The 15,598-nt window shown below is 60.6% G+C and overlaps 2 protein-coding genes across 2 annotated transcripts; both read left to right on the top strand.

Moving 5' to 3' along the window:
• The first annotated feature begins 588 nt into the window (after positions 1 to 588).
• On the top strand, positions 589 to 7,425 carry LOC102970723 (keratin, type I cytoskeletal 42). Its single transcript, XM_015540021.2, has 8 exons — positions 589 to 1,288; positions 3,094 to 3,176; positions 3,304 to 3,460; positions 4,592 to 4,753; positions 5,343 to 5,468; positions 5,723 to 5,943; positions 6,973 to 7,022; positions 7,145 to 7,425. Exons 1-8 carry the CDS (start codon positions 770 to 772, stop codon positions 7,240 to 7,242), a joined length of 1,416 nt encoding a protein of 471 aa, XP_015395507.2. The 5' UTR covers positions 589 to 769; the 3' UTR covers positions 7,243 to 7,425.
• A 1,809-nt stretch (positions 7,426 to 9,234) lies between these two features.
• On the top strand, positions 9,235 to 14,296 carry KRT17 (keratin 17). Its single transcript, XM_042966116.1, has 8 exons — positions 9,235 to 9,766; positions 10,868 to 10,950; positions 11,331 to 11,487; positions 12,078 to 12,239; positions 12,659 to 12,784; positions 12,877 to 13,097; positions 13,209 to 13,234; positions 14,077 to 14,296. Exons 1-8 carry the CDS (start codon positions 9,335 to 9,337, stop codon positions 14,169 to 14,171), a joined length of 1,302 nt encoding a protein of 433 aa, XP_042822050.1. The 5' UTR covers positions 9,235 to 9,334; the 3' UTR covers positions 14,172 to 14,296.
• Positions 14,297 to 15,598: the final 1,302 nt, after the last annotated feature.

The raw sequence follows: 15,598 nt of genomic DNA, 5'->3' as shown, positions 1-15,598 counted from the left end.
CCTCAAAGACCATGGGAGGCAGGAATGACCCCCATTTTACAAAGGAGGGAACAGTCTTGTGAATTGACTTCCTGTGAGGCTTGGATCCAAAGCTTCCTCAGGCCAATGGCAGTGTCTATTCCCCTCAGATCCCGATCCCCCAGGCCAGGTGCTGTGTCCCCTCCCGCAGACGTGGATTGATCAGCTGGGGGAATCCCTCAAGTAGAGGCTGATTCTCTCCTTTGGTCTGGGGGCCGGGGGGGGGGGCAGTGCGTGTGCTCTCTCAGGGCCACATTGTACCTGGGAGAGGGTGTCATCCCAAATCTTTCCACCCTCTCCCTGGGGCTCGGGAATGCTGGTTGGGGGGCCAGACCAGCCTCCGTGCTCCAGGCTTGTGGAGCCTTGTTCTAGGCCCTGTCTGGCTCCCAGGGCTGGGTTCTCCGGACTGCCCCCAAGGATGAGCTCAGCCGCCTAATTGTGGCCGAGAATGGAGGTTCACCCTGCCCCGGGGCTGCGGCTCCAACGCCACCTTTGTTTCCCAACAGACAATGGGCTGCTAAGAGGCCACCTGTCCAGGCCAGGCGCTGGTAGGGGATGGGGCCCGGGGGATGCACTCGGCATGTCCAGCCTGAGCCCCAGGCCCTGGGCGGCCGGTACGGAAATAAATTACATGGCTGGGGTTTTGGCTCTGACTTCAAGGGCCGGGGGCCCAGCCCCATTTTAGCCTGGCTATAAAGAGCTGCCTGGGGTCTCTGTCCAGACCAGACCCTGCTCCTGACTTGTGGACACGATGGCTGCCACCACCACCAGCATCCGCCAGTTCTCAACCTCCGGCTCCGTCAAGGGCCTGTGTGTGCCGGGTGGGGGGTTCTCTCGGGTGTCCTCGGTTCGTGTGGGGGGCGCCTGCCGGGCCCCCAGCCTCCTGGGAGCCGGCAGCTGTGGCAACATGTCGGTCACCTCATCCCGCTTCTCGGCGGGCTTGGGGGGCGGCTACGGCGGGGGCTACACCTGCAGCCTGGGCGGGGGCTTCGGCTCCGGCTCTGGCTTCGGCGCGGGCTTCGGCTCCGGCTTCGGCGCGGGCTTCGGCTCTGGCTTTGGTGCCGCGGACGCCCTGCTGGGGGGCAGCGAGAAGGAGACCATGCAGAACCTCAACGACCGGCTGGCCTCCTACCTGGACAAGGTGCGCGCCCTGGAGGAGGCCAACGCAGACCTGGAGGTGAAGATCCGGGACTGGTACCAGAAGCAGGGGCCGGGGCCCGCCCGCGACTACAGCCCCTACTTCAAGACCATCGAGGACCTGAGGAACAAGGTGTGTGGGCCAGCCAGCTCCCTGCCCTCTGCCTTGTGTCCTTACTACCTGCTTCTGACTCCCTCCCTCCCAACTTTGGACCTTTTCCCACATTTCTTCTCTGCCCTGGGTCTCCATCATTCATTGGTTCCTTCCTTCATTCACTCTCTCACTGGCATGACCATGGAAAGTCACTCTGGGGGTCCCTGAGAGAAGGATCTATGTCTTCCTGCTCAGACTGGAAGCTCCCAAGGGAAGGGATTAAGTGAGTCTGAAGGAGAACACAACACATACCCACATGCTCATGACCTCTAAGAGCATGGCCTTGGCATTCTGTGAACGGGGTGCCTGGGTCTTCTGCACGAGACCCGCCCCGGAGGGTCCTTTGGTGCTGCAGCCCGTGCCACCCGGAGGCAGGTGAGAGCTGAAAGAAATGCCGGGATGTTTAGGGGAGGCCAGGCTGGGGCCTGCTCTTTCCTGGTAGGGAGTCAGGTCTGGTGCTGCCCTGTGAGGGGCTTTGTCTGCTCCTTCCCGGGACCTCGGCCAGGAAGGGAATTCCTGCAATTGCCCCCTGGAAGCAGAATGACTGGGAGTGCCAGATCAGATATGGGCCTTGGTCTGAGCAGCAGGGAACCCAGGGGAGCCCTGGTGAGTCAGCATTCCAAGCTTCGGGGTCAGCCAGCTCCTCACCACAACCCCCCTGTGCCCGAGCATCAGGCCTCCGCCCCTCTGAGTCACTGCGCCCCTCGGGGGTTTTCACAAGGGCCCCTTGCTAAGCCCAATCAGCCTCCTGAGCAGGGAGGTGGGTAGGAGACGGGTCTGTAGGCCACTGAGGCCAAGGATGGGTAACAAATTGGCCCTTGGGCTCACTCTGGAAACAGAGACCCAGGGTCACTTCACACGGCCCCGAAGGGGACTCTGAGGCCCAGAACGAGGCTATTGGAGCTACTTTTTGGCTGCTGAGGCTGCTTCCTCTTACACCTTCTGCACATCAACCCTCAGCCTTAAAAGCTTCCAGATTCTTCCCAGCTCATCTGCCACCTCCACTAAGACTTCCTCTTCCTCCCTCTGGGCAGCATTTAGGGGCCTCCCTCTCCTTCTGCCCACGTGGCTCTGGAGTACAGCCTCTCAGCTTTTCTGACGATAACAGTGACAGCAGCAGTAATAATAACTGACCTTCTGCCCCCTCCAAAGCCCCTTCCCTGCTCTCATTTCAACCACTCAGGTGACCCTGTGGGAAGAGAGAACTTTGCTTTAGGTTTGAGGTGGGGCTGGTCATAATCTTGTTAATTAATTAATTAATTAATTAATTGCCTAATTAAACCAATGTTTCTTGGGGGCTGACTCTGGGCCAGGTACTTTGCCCAGGGCTAGGGATTCCGAAGAGTGATACAGATATGGCCTTGTCCCCCTGGAGCTGAGTCCAGTGGAGGAAATGACCAAAAAAGTTGTGGAGAAAATCACAGTTGGGAGAAGTGTTGTGAAGGAGATGGGCAGGGAGGAGGTGTGACCGGAAGGAGGGACACACATGGGGTGTGTGGAGGAGGGCTTCCTGGAGGAGGGGGCAACCGAGCCTAGAGGTGATCTCAGTTGGGGAAGAGAGAGTGAGGTGCACGGGAATATTATGGGTCTCTCCTGACCTCATGGTTACCTGTGCCTGGGCACTGCGCCCCCACCACTCTGTGGGCCCTCTCGCAGGGTGCCCTGAGGGGGAGATTGCGGGGCCCTCATCTCCTCTATCTGGTCCACTCTCCAAAGGGGCTGCAAGAAGGGTGTTGCGGGGCCTTCCCAGGGTGCTTGCTCACCCAGCCCACTGTGCCTCCCAGATCCTGGCGGCCACCATCGACAATGCCAGCTTGGTGCTGCAGATCGACAACGCCCGTCTGGCAGCTGATGACTTCCGCAACAAGTGAGCCTGCGCCTCCAGGGTTGTCCCCGGGGGCGGGTGTTGGGCCCGGCTCTGCACACCAGAGCTCTCTGTGCGTACAAGGGGGTGTCCTGGGGCGCTCCTTGGCTCATGCCTCCACCCTTTCCAGGTACGAGACTGAGCTGAACCTGCGGATGACCGTGGAGGCCGACACCAATGGCCTGCGCAGGGTGCTGGACGAGCTGACCCTGGCCAGGGCCGACCTGGAGATGCAGATCGAGAACCTCAAGGAGGAGCTGGCCTTCCTGAAGAAGAACCACGAGGAGGTGAGGCTGTCCTGGAAGTGTAAGAGAAACTCACCTGGGAATAAGCAAGGCTGGGGCTCCCAAATCTTCCTGGGCCAAGGCCATGCTCTCAGTCTAGTTCTGGCCCTGAACCTGGGAGACCCTCAGGGGGCCCTGCACGAGGCCTGGAGGACCCTCTCCCCCCGAAGATACTTCCCTTGTCCCTCAAGGCACGACCTATTGAGTGGTGGCAGTTAACTATCTGATGAGCAAATCAGTCTAAGAACACGCATGCTAATTACTCTAATTAATTGTAATAGTGATAGTCATAACAACAACCAAAATCTGCTCAGCACATTACAAGTGATTCATGGCAATTATCTCAGCTGATACTGACAGTGGCCCTGGGAGAAGGGTGCTCTTTCCTTCCCTCACCAGTGAAGAGACTGAGGCTCGGGAGGTGAAGGGATTTATCCAGAGCTGCACAGGTCTGTCTGACCCATAGCCACACCCACGTCTGACGCCACCACTTTGCCATCTCTCCCACCTCCCTTTTTCAGAGAGTCTTGGAGTCCTACAGACCCTAAGGCTCAACCCAAGGGTCAGGATCCCAGACCCTGTAGGGAGACTAATGAGCCTGCGGCTTCCTTCTGGGCCAACCTCTGGGCTGGCCCATGCTAGGGGAGTCTAATCTTGGAGAAGCAGGAGCCCAGAAAGTGTCTCCACTTGGCTTTGAGGCTGGTCATACAGATTGCGTCCCCGCCCCAGCAGATTAACATCTCCTAGCAAGTTCTGGTTCTGCAGATGCCAGCACGGGACTGCTTCCCCTGTGCGGTTGGGGGCAGGGGACGAGGCGGGTGGTCAGGGAGGTGAGTGAGGCTGTCCCAGCTCATCCCCTGACGGGCTGGGGAGTTACCGTCTCTCCTTGCCCCGCACACATTGGAACTGGGCAAAGTCCATCTCTGAGTGAGAGTTGGGGGAGATGGTCCATATTCACAGCCCTGCATGTTCAAGACATGATCACATCCACCTCCATCTTCAAGGGGAGGAGCCATTGGGCTGTCTGTCTGTGTCTGTCGGTCATCGGTACCCATCTCCCTGAGGGAGAGAGGCCCGGCCCCAGGGTCTCTCCCTGGGATGGCCCTGGTGAGCTCCTGTTCTCCTCTTGCCCAGGAAATGAATGCTCTGAGAGGCCAGGTGGGCGGGGACGTCAGCGTGGAGATGGACGCCGCCCCCGGCGTGGACCTGAGCCGCATCCTGAACGAGATGCGCGACCAGTATGAGAAGATGGCGGAGAAGAACCGCAAGGACGCCGAGGACTGGTTCTTCAGCAAGGTGGGTGGCCGTGCATGAGCAAGTGTGAACTTGCTCCATATGTGTGCTGGGTCCTGAGAACAGGCTGGAAAACTTGTAGATCACAGCTGTCCCAGCTGGAAGGACCTTTGGAAACCAGTTGGACCCACTGCTCATGTCCAGATGCAGATTGTGGGGCTCAGAGGGGCCTCAGGCTCACACAAGCCACGCTGCGGCCTGGGGAATGGATCCAGGGCCCGTCATCCCTGTCTGGGGCTTCCCCCAGCATATTTGTAGGTATGTGTGTGTTTGGATGAATACCTCATGCCCTTAGTAAACACACACCTAGCAGCTACAGTACCTAGGACAGTAACAGGCACAAAGAGAGTAAAAGCTGTTTTTGCGCAGTGCTCAGTAGGACTATTGAATGCAAAGCACGGTGGGTCCACTGAGTCCCAGGGTGGGCACAGAGGGTGTCTGTGTGCGGGTGTGTTTGCAGCCCCCAGAGCCAGGGAGGGGCTGGGGGAGCAGGTCGGGGAGGTCAGGGCTCGGAGGTGGACCCTGTCCTCTGCCCCACCTCTGCAAGCCTTCTCAAGCCCCTGTGCCCCCCTACCCCCGACCCACCTTCCAGACGGAGGAGCTGAACCGTGAGGTGGCCACCAACACCGAGGCCCTGCAGAGCAGCAGGACGGAGATCACAGAGCTCCGCCGCTCCGTGCAGAATCTGGAGATTGAGCTGCAGTCCCAGCTCAGCATGGTAGGGCCTCTGACCCCCTCCCTGGCCTGTACCTGTCACCCCAGGGTGGGTCCAGCCTCCTAGACTTCCATTCGGAGGACCCGAATTCCCCACCCAGCCTGTCACTTCACATGGGTCCCTCTCTGCCTCTGTTACTGCCCCATGGTGCTGGCGGCACCCGCAAACCCACGCGGATGTGTCCCCCTGCTGGGTGCTCTGCCCTGGAGAAGGGTCCCAGCTGGGTCTCACCCAGCCACCCGTGCCTTGGCCCACAGAAAGCATCGCTGGAGGGCAGCCTGGCGGAGACCGAGGCCCGCTACGGGGCCCAGCTGGCCCAGTTGCAGGGGCTCATCAGCAACATCGAGCAGCAGCTGTGTGAGCTCCGCTGTGACATGGAGCGCCAGAACAACGAGTACCAGGTACTGCTGGACGTGAAGACACGGCTGGAGCAAGAGATCGCCACCTACCGCCGCCTGCTGGAGGGCGAGGACGCCCAGTGAGTGGGGGCACCGGGGCACACCCTTGGGTAGGTCGGGGGCCGCTGCATCCAAGCAGGGACGTTTGTGCTGGGGAGGTGCAGAGGTCTGCAGGAGGTGACACTGGCAGGGGTCCCGCCGTGAGGAGCACTGAAGGCCGAACGAAAGGGTCTGGACTAGACGGTGTGGGAAACGGGGAGCCACGGAGGGATTTTGCACAGAGGAGTGGTACTATCATCGAGATGTCTTAGAATGTTCGCTCTGGCTGCATAGGGAGAAATGCATCAGAAGGGCCCTGGTGGGGGCAGGGAGACCTGTCAGGAGGCAGGAGCAGGGAGTCGGGCCAGAGAAGCCCTGCTGTAAGGCGGGGGTGGAGGGCAGGGAGAGGCAGGTGGTGTGTGGAGAGGATGTGTTGTAGTTAAAAACAGCAGCGCTAGATGCCTGGACGTGGGGGCGAGCGTGGCTCCCTGGAGGGACGCAACACGTGTTGAGTGAGCCCACGAAGGAGCGGAGGACGATGACCCTGGGTTTCTGGTTCTGATGACTGGCTGGTGATGCCATTACCCGGGATGGAATAAGGAGCCGGGTGGGTGGTGATCTGGGTTGGAGCTGGGAGGGTACATCCGGGCCCCAGTGTAAAGGGGCTGAGAATGTCCTGGAATCTCCATGCTAAGTCATACATTCCAGCTTTTTGCTCCCTGACGATGGCAAAGCGCACCTATAGTCTAACCACTCTCTCTCCCGCTTTAAGAGAGTCTGTTTGTTGGGCCCTTTGGGATATGGAAAAACCACTTGCTCAGCTTCTCCTTGTAAATCCCTGGTTAGCCACAAAGTGCCTCTGGGCCTCCTGTGGGGGTGTCCCCTTTCCTTAGTCCTGCCCACGGGGCCGATGCCCTTTGACCCTTGTGGTATTCTCAGCTGTGATTTCTCTCTGGTTTGCTGGGACCTCTCTCCCCTCGCCCTAGTCCTCCCCAGCCGCTCCTTCTCCACGGGGCCGGGCTCCTGGCCCGCACCCCTGCACTGACAGGTCTCCCTCTCCCTCCCTGCAGCCTGGCCACCCAGTACTCCTCTTCCCTGATCTCACAGCCCACCCGGGAAGGTAAGAGCCTGCCCTGTCTGGCCCGAAGGGAGTGGGGAGAGGCCGGGGACCCGTCTGTGCGGGAGACTGGGGGAGGGGCTCGGGCCTGAGATTTCCTGTGCCCCCTCCTCCACCGCCTGCAGCCACAGTGACCACCCGCCAGGTGCGCACCATTATGGAGGAAGTCCAGGATGGCAAGGTGGTCTCCTCCCGCGAGCAGGTCCACCGCTCCACACACTGAGGCCCCTTTCCACCTGTGACAGCCCAGCCTCGAGGGTCACGGGGGAGCCATCGCCTTGGGCTCCCAGCATGCTAGTGCCGCACCCTGAGTGCCCATCTGGGCCACCAGCCAAGAGCTGTTGCCTTTCTGTATCTGTTTCCTGCAGCCCCTCACCGAGGGTCCTCCTAGAATTGCCCCAGTGTCTGCTATTAAAGCTTTGCCTGAAGTTCAATGCCTCGTGTGATCTGGTCCAGTCATTGGCTTGGGGCGGTGTGTGCTGAGGGACTGGGGAGGAGGACAGTTTGAGGGCTTGGGTGACACTTGTCACCTGCAAACCTGTTCTGTCCGCCTCATCCAGGCCTGGGGGGCTCCCGGGAGGCCAGAGGGAAGAAGGCAGGAGATTGAGGGCAAAGGGATGGGAGAGCCCATCAAGCTGGGAAAGTTTCTAAGAATCAGCCCGTGGGTCCCCATGGGCTGGTCTGCAGGAGGGCCCCATAGACTTTCTGGGGAACCACACCCCTTCTAGAGAACTCCCTGCCTCAGCCTGGGGCAGGTCTGGGTTCAAGATCAGAGGGAGAAGGGCTGGGCAGGGGGCTTTCTAAAGGCATGGTCCAAGGTGTTGATGGGCGAGAGGGGGTGGCGGTGGCACGGCCAGCCCAGGAGACCAGCTTGGCCCAGCTCGGGGAGTCTGTGGGGCGGGGTGGCTGCTGTGTGTGTGAGCGTGGGGGGCGTCCTGTTTGCTCTGGTGGCTTGGCAGCTGCCGGGCTGTTGGGGAATCTCTCTCAGCTGCTAGGAGGGGATGTCTGGGCCTGCCTGGGAAGTGGAAGCCATCAGCAATCTGGGACACGGCCACATTCCATTCAGCAAGCCTGCCGGGACCCCGGGACCCAGGGCCAGGCTGAGGGTGGTGGGCAGGGTGGGTGGGGGCTCCATGAGGGGACTGGGGTGGGCTTCTGGGGGAGGCTTCGGGGTGGGAAGGACTCGCTGGGGGTTCTCAGGAAGACCCTTAGGCAGTGTCCTTTATATTTCCATCTGGCCGGCACTTGAGGTGGCTGCCCCTCACCTCCCCCTGAGGCCTCTTTGGGTACAGGAGGGATAAGGAGAGTGGCCAGGGGCACGGCCGTCCTTTCACAGGGAGGGTCTCCCCTCGCCCCCCCACCCCCGGCTCGCCACTTAAGCTCTCTACTTAAGCTCTTCCTTGCCCACCCTGGCCCAGGAGGGAGGTGGGGAAAGGTTAGAGGGGCAGGCTGGGTCCCTGGGGTTTCCAGGGATAGGGGCAGTGTGGCCAGATGGAATCACAGCTCCTGGAGCTGGTGCCAGGGCTCTGCAGAGGGCGGGGGCAGTGTGTCGGGGGCTGTGGGAAGTGTTGGGCTCTGTGGCACACTGGGGATGAAGGAAGCAGGAGCCCTGCCAGCCCGGTTCTGTGGTCAGATGGGCCAGCGGGACACTATCCCTCTCGAAGTTTCCTTATCTGTAAAATGGGGTGGTAACCTGAGAGTCGCTGTGTTGTGTGGTGAGCCTAGTGGGCTTAAGTCCAGTGTCCAAGGTGGGACAGGGTCTCAGTCCTCACCCTCTCCCCAGCACCCAGCCCCGGGCCAGGACTGTGGTGTGGCATGTGGTGAAGGAGACCGGCCTCAGGCCGGGGTCTGCCTGGTTCCCCGACCGGTTTCCCTGCCAGACACGGGGGCCCGGTGGGCTGGGCTGGGGTGGCAGCTGCCTGGGAGGGCCCGGTGACGGTGACGTCCTGCTTCTCCTCTTCTCCGTATTAGGTCATGGGAAAGCATAGCTGGAGGGCCTGCCTGAATCACAGGTGACAGGCCTGAGACCAGAGACATGCACTTGCGCAGATACCCAGCACGGGGGTTCGGGGAAATGAGGCAAAGCCCCAATGGTGGGAGGGGAGGGGGCCGGCAGCCACCTGGGAGCTGGCAGGCAGCCAGCAGTGATGAAAGCTCAGGAGAATGGAAACAGAGGAGCGAGCCTGTTGTAATCGCTACGCCCACTTGTCGATCTATAAAGGCGGCGGGCGAGTCCCGGCAGCCACACGCACCTCGGACCTCTCTCCTCTCTCGCCCTCTTACTCTGTGCCTGCCTGCCACCCGCCGCTGCCACCATGACCACCACCATCCGCCAGTTCACCTCCTCCAGCTCCATCAAGGGCTCCTCTGGCCTGGGGGGCGGCTCGTCCCGCACCTCCTGCCGGCTGTCTGGCAGCCTGGGCCCTGGCTCCTGCAGGCTGGGGTCTGCGGGGGGCCTGGGCAGTGCCCTCGGGGGCAGCAGCTATTCGAGCTGCTACAGCTTTGGCTCTGGCAGTGGTTATGGCGGCAGCTTTGGGGCCGTGGACGGGCTGCTGGCGGGTGGGGAGAAGGCCACCATGCAGAACCTCAACGACCGGCTGGCCTCCTACCTGGACAAGGTGCGCGCCCTGGAGGAGGCCAACACTGAGCTGGAGGTGAAGATCCGGGACTGGTACCAGAAGCAGGCCCCGGGGCCCGCCCGTGACTATAGCCACTACTACCAGACCATCGAGGACCTGAAGAACAAGGTAGGGCCTGCTGGTGGGACAGAGCCTTTGGAGGGCATGGCTTCTCCTCCCCCGCATCTGGTATCCTTGACCATGGCCTGGAGTCAGCCTAGGGGGCTGCCACGGGCTCTCAGGGAGCTGAGGACAGCTTGGCTCTGGGTTGGCCTCTGGGAACCCACCTTGGAGCCACTGTGTGGCCCACATTCCCCTTTACGGGGGGCAGCAGTCTGGGCCAGGGACAAGTGAGCCTCATGGAGCTCCTCTGGGCCTCAGTTTCCTCATCACAGAGCTTGTTGCCACCACCTCATGTCATTGGAGGATAAGATGAGTGGATGCGCGTAGAGGCTGGGCCCATGGGCTGCCAGATACGTGGGCATCTCTCTTCTTGAAGCAAGAGGGGGATTTTGGGTGATGGTGGGGTGAGGGATCTAGTGAGTTCAAGACGGCACCTGCTGGGAGGGGGAGGTGGAGACAGGGGGCGGGACCTCAGGAAGGCCTCTGTGTGTCTTATTTGGGGATTTTTCTGGCTTCCCCATCTGTCCCCCTCCCCCTGTCCCCTCCCACTGTCCCCTCAAGAATGCGGTTCAGCAGACCTCCCAAGGGCAGAGCTGCCTGCTGGAGTCTGGGGTTTGGGCCCAACAGGGGTCATGACTTCTGATTTGGAACTACTCATTGGTGAGGGCTCTTGTAGGGGCCTTTTGGGGGAGCCTCTCAGGGGCACCATCTCCCCAATTGTAAAATGAGGGGGTTGTTCACATCTGTTGCTCTGTCTGGGATTCTGGAACAACTTCTGCCCCAGGGGATCTCTCCCATTCTTCTCTTCCCAGCTGGGCACTCCCAGCTGGCTGCCTGCTCTGGTTGAAGGGAGCCTGGCATGGGGGTCCTTGTGGGAGGAGGCAGGTCTGGGGGTGGGGAGAGGAGGCAAGCTTCAGTGCCTCAGACCCCTGCCGGCCCCTCCTCTGCCAACAATTACTGCCTGGTAAAGGTGAGGGGCTGGGCAGGAAGAGAGCCTTCCTGAAGACAGCCACATACTGGCCTCCAGGCAGGAAGATCCATCTCAGAACCCTGGTCTGGGCTGAGCTACTCCTTACCGATGGCCTTACCACTTTCCCGTCTCCGCAGATCCTCACGGCCACCGTGGACAATGCCAACATCCTGCTGCAGATTGACAACGCCCGCCTGGCAGCTGATGACTTCCGCACCAAGTGAGCCCTGGCCAGGGGGCTGGGAGGAACCGGGGCCCCCCTCCTCACCCCAGGACCGCAGTTGCTATGGCAAGGGCCAGCAGCTGGGGTGGGGGAGTCCACCACTTAGTCATGGATGTGGCAAATGCAGCAAATTCTGAAGGCCGCTGGGCTTAGGCAGAGAGAGGGAGGTGAGGCAGGAGGCAGAGAAGAGAGAAGCTAGAAGCCCAGTGGGGGTGGGGCTTGGCCCCACAGGGTCCCAGGGCCCTGAGGCAGCATTCTGCTTCCACTCCACACCCTCACCTCCATGGTGCCTCACCATCAGAGGCCGGATGCTGGCCAGGACCTGGGCCTGCCTGTGGGTCCAAGCATCAAGACTAAGTCTCTGTTTCCTTTTGCAGGTTTGAGACGGAGCAGGCCCTGCGGGTGAGTGTGGAGGCCGACACCAATGGCCTGCGCAGGGTGTTGGACGAGCTGACCCTGGCCAGGGCCGACCTGGAGATGCAGATCGAGAACCTCAAGGAGGAGCTGGCCTACCTGCGGAAGAACCATGAGGAGGTGCGGTGGTGGGGCAGCAGGTCAAAAAGGCTGCGGAGGGGGTGGCAGGGCTCTGGAACTGTGCCAGGGCTGGGACCGAGGGAAGAGCACAGAGCAGGTGCTCCAGGGCTGGTCACCTTATGGGACAGCCCTGTTTGTGGAGCCCTGACCCCTAGTCCCTTCCATGTACCACCCTGTTTCCCTGAATCTGGGGACCCTCCCAGGGTCCACAGAGGCCCCTTCTCCCCATCCTGGCCTCCCTCAAGAGGACAAGGGGACAGTGAGGAGGTCTCCTTGTTCTAGCCCAAACCCTTGAACCTGGACCCTATGTGGAAGTTTGGGAATTCAAGGGGATGTCTTAGGTGTACTGGCCTAAGAATTAGATTTTATCTTTGGAGAGCCCTCAGTCTAATGGGGGGGGCATAGAACCTGTCCTTAGGGAACCTCCAGTCTGACGGCGGAGGCAGAGCCCATGCAGAGCAGATGAACAAGAGTCAACAGGAGGGGCAGGGGGTAGAGGCAGAATGAAGGGGGGCTCCTTGGGAGGGGTCTGGAGAGTAAGAGAGCAGGACAGGTCCACATGCCCACACCCACACCTCCCTCCCCCACAGGAGATGAACGCCCTGCGAGGCCAGGTGGGTGGTGAGATCAACGTGGAGATGGACGCCGCCCCTGGCGTGGACCTGAGCCGGATCCTGTCTGAGATGCGTGACCAGTACGAGAAGATGGCAGAGAAGAACCGCAAGGACGCCGAGGACTGGTTCTTTAGCAAGGTGGGGGCTGCTGCGGCCCGGAGGCCTCTCCCAGCGGATGGGGGGCAAGGACTGAATCCTGACTGATGCCCAGTACCTGGCATCTTGGGGGTGCCCTATCCTCAGTGAGCCATATCGACCCCATGGGATCAGGGTCACCCACTGCATCAACAGGCCAGGAGGTTTCTGGGCTTTGGAAAGTGGGATGCTGGTGAGAAGGCACATTGCTCCCACAGTTAGGTTTGGGAGGGGGCTGAGAGGCCCAGCGGAGATCAGGAAGGTGACCGTGTCCAGGGGAGTTATGGGGGGTGGGGAGAGCCCCAGGTGCCCGTGTGGGCACAGCATGGGCCCTGGGCTGATCATACGGAGGCCGTGGGTGTCATCTGACTTGGAGAAGGGATCCCAAGCTCACGCTGCACTCTCCTGTGTCCTGTCTGCAGACAGAGGAGCTGAACCGCGAGGTGGCCACCAACAGCGAGCTGGTACAGAGCGGCAAGAGCGAGATCTCCGAGCTCCGGCGCACCATGCAGGCCTTGGAGATCGAGCTGCAGTCCCAGCTCAGCATGGTAGGGGAGCTGCCAGGCCTGGGGTGCACCAGGGACCCTGGAGGGGGCACTGACCCCCCTTGCTGACCCCTGAGCCTCCTGCCCTCCTGCAGAAAGCATCCCTGGAAGGTAGCCTGGCTGAGACAGAGAACCGCTACTGCGTGCAGCTGGCCCAGATCCAGGGGCTGATCGGCAGCGTGGAGGAGCAGCTGGCCCAGCTGCGCTGCGAGATGGAGCAGCAGAACCAGGAGTACAAGATCCTGCTGGACGTGAAGACGCGGCTGGAGCAGGAGATCGCCACCTACCGCCGCCTGCTGGAGGGCGAGGATGCCCAGTGAGTGGGGGCGGGGAGCCAGGGGCCAGGGGCTGGGGGTCTGGAGTGGGGGTGGAACTCTCAGACCCAAATCTAATCTCCTCTTTCTCTCTCTCTTTTTTTTTCCTCCAGCCTGACTCACTACAAGCCCAAAGAACGTAAGGATCTCGGTAGCTGAGGGTGGGGGTGCACGGGGCAGGCAACCCATCTGCTCATTGCTGGGGAGGGTCCCAGGACCTGCAGGGAATGACAGCTGATCCTCAGTAGGGATGTGTGTAGAAAGGGACCTGTTAGGGCTCAGGATTGATGCTCAAGGGAATCAGATGAGGGAGACACTAGTCTGATGGGGGCAGGGCAGAGAGATGGTCCTTACCCTAGAGATCCTAGTTTGATTGGGGCAGAACTGGTCCTAGCCCTGGAGACTCTCCTCTGACAGGGAGATTAGGGACATGGTCTCTCGTGGTCTTTGTTCTTGAGAACCTTACAGATGAGCAGTCCTGACCCTGGGATCTGTAGTCTGAAGGGAGAAAGGGACATGGTCCTTGCCTTCCTTGCCTTCTAGATCCCAGTGTGATGGGAAAGATAAGATCCTGGCCCCGGGGAATCTAGTCTAACGGGGGTGATGCGGACCTGGTTCTTGTCTTGGAGATCCCAGTCTGGAGATGAAGGAGACAGGAGCCTAGCCCATGCCCTGGAGACTGCAGAGAAATAGAGATAGACCCCACTGGGTAGCACCCAGTCTTGCAGAAGGACACAGTGGGTCAGGATCAAACCTCCCATCTGGGAAGCTGGACTCCTACAGGGGCACTGCCACAGGGAGGGGATGGGACAGGGAGTGGCAAGAGCAGGAGGGACGAGTGTCTGGATGTGATATTGAGAGGTGAGAAGAGGCAGGGACCGCAAATGGCTGTGGCGGGAGAGCTAGCTCTACTCAGGGAACTGGGGGCTGAGCCAGGGTTTCTCGGCCCCCACCCCACCTCGGATTGTCTGTCTCCTGCAGCCGTGACCACACGCCAGGTGCGCACCATTGTGGAAGAGGTCCAGGATGGCAAGGTCATCTCCTCCCGCGAGCAGGTCCACCAGACCACCCGCTGAGAACTCTGCTCCTCCTAGCCAGCCCCCCAGGCTCCCCCACTGACCCTGTAGCCTCTGGATTCCCCAGCCTCAACTCCTGGCTTAGTCCCTTTTCCATAACCCCTTGCCTGACCAATAAAGCTTGTTGACTCATATGGAATTCGTCCTGGTTGTAGCCACTGAGGTGGCCCTAGTGAGCAATGGGTGAACTGGGGGAAAAGTCCGTGGACACCAACTGTTGTTGACTTGGAGGTCAAGGGTGGTCTAGGATCGGGGTAAAGAGTAGGTCTGGGCAGGGCTTAGGGGGGCACTTTGCATCTCCGAAGGGTCAGTGATCCTTGGGAGGGTGGTCCAGGCAGTGCCAGACCCAGGGTCAGGCCAGCATACCCGGGGAGGTCTTAGGTGGCCTCTTCTTGCCCTGTAAGTAGGTTTTCTCATCCATAAATGGCTGAGGAGATGTCAGGTGGGAGCCAGAGTCCTAAAGGATGACGCATTCAGTCAATTACTCCAAGAGGGACATGCCCTTCTCCAAGAGGGGGCAGGGGGTGGGTGGGACAGGAATCAGGATCCTCCTGGAAGAGGCAGGAGCATAAGGAAGGCGGGGGAGGCAGGCGGGGTGGTTAGGGCCCACGTTCCTTTGTGAGTCTCAGGAAATCCCCAAAAGGGGTTGTGGGCACCCCTGGGGTACTCCTACTGCCTCACCCAGGAATATGAACTGTAGTCTAGGCTTCTAGAGAAGGCTGAGGGCCCCAGGCAGGTGTGGGAGAAAGGGTGGGTCCTCTCTCAGGGACGTTTCCTCAAATGGTCAGCTGCTGCTCAGGATGGGGCCCAGGGAGAGTGCCAGGATAGCGGTGGGGGGGGGGGTTGGTGTGGAGCAGCACCACCCTCCCCGGGAGCCTGGAGGTGGGGAAGGTGGAGAAGTGCATCCTGGGGAAGGGGGGCAGTCCCTCCCTAGCCACTCCCAGGACCCTCCGGGCTTCAGCCCCTTTCATTCTGGTGGCAGGCAATGAGCCAGGTGGGGAGGAGCCCCGACACCTGGAAGGAAGTCTTCCTTTGAGTAAATCTGGAAACCACTGGACAGGGCAGGCCTTCCTGGTTTTCTTCAGGAAATGAGAAGGGATTGAAGAGGTTAATGAGAGGAAGGGCGCCCCCACCTCAATTTGCTGACAGGCCTGGGACTGTTTGCTGCTGTAGAATCAGACCAGGGCCCATCAAACACTCTCCTAGTGCCCGGACACTGAAGGTGGGGCCTGCGCCTGAGCAGCCAGAGCCCCCGAGGCCTGGCGGGGTGCAAGGATTGGGACTAGTGAGAACCAGGGAGGACCGCGGAGGGTGGTGGTAAGAGCATGGTCTACGAGGTGAGCAGGTGGCTGTGCGTCTTTGGACAGTTCCCAGGCCTTCTCTGGATCTGAGGCTGTGGTCGCTGAGGAGAGGGATGGGCCTCAACG

Source organism: Panthera tigris, chromosome E1 (genome assembly GCF_018350195.1).
Source record: "Panthera tigris isolate Pti1 chromosome E1, P.tigris_Pti1_mat1.1, whole genome shotgun sequence".
Lineage (NCBI taxonomy): Eukaryota > Metazoa > Chordata > Mammalia > Carnivora > Felidae > Panthera > Panthera tigris.
The sequence above is the reverse complement of the archived record's forward strand: the minus strand, read 5'-3'. Positions and strand labels throughout refer to the sequence as shown.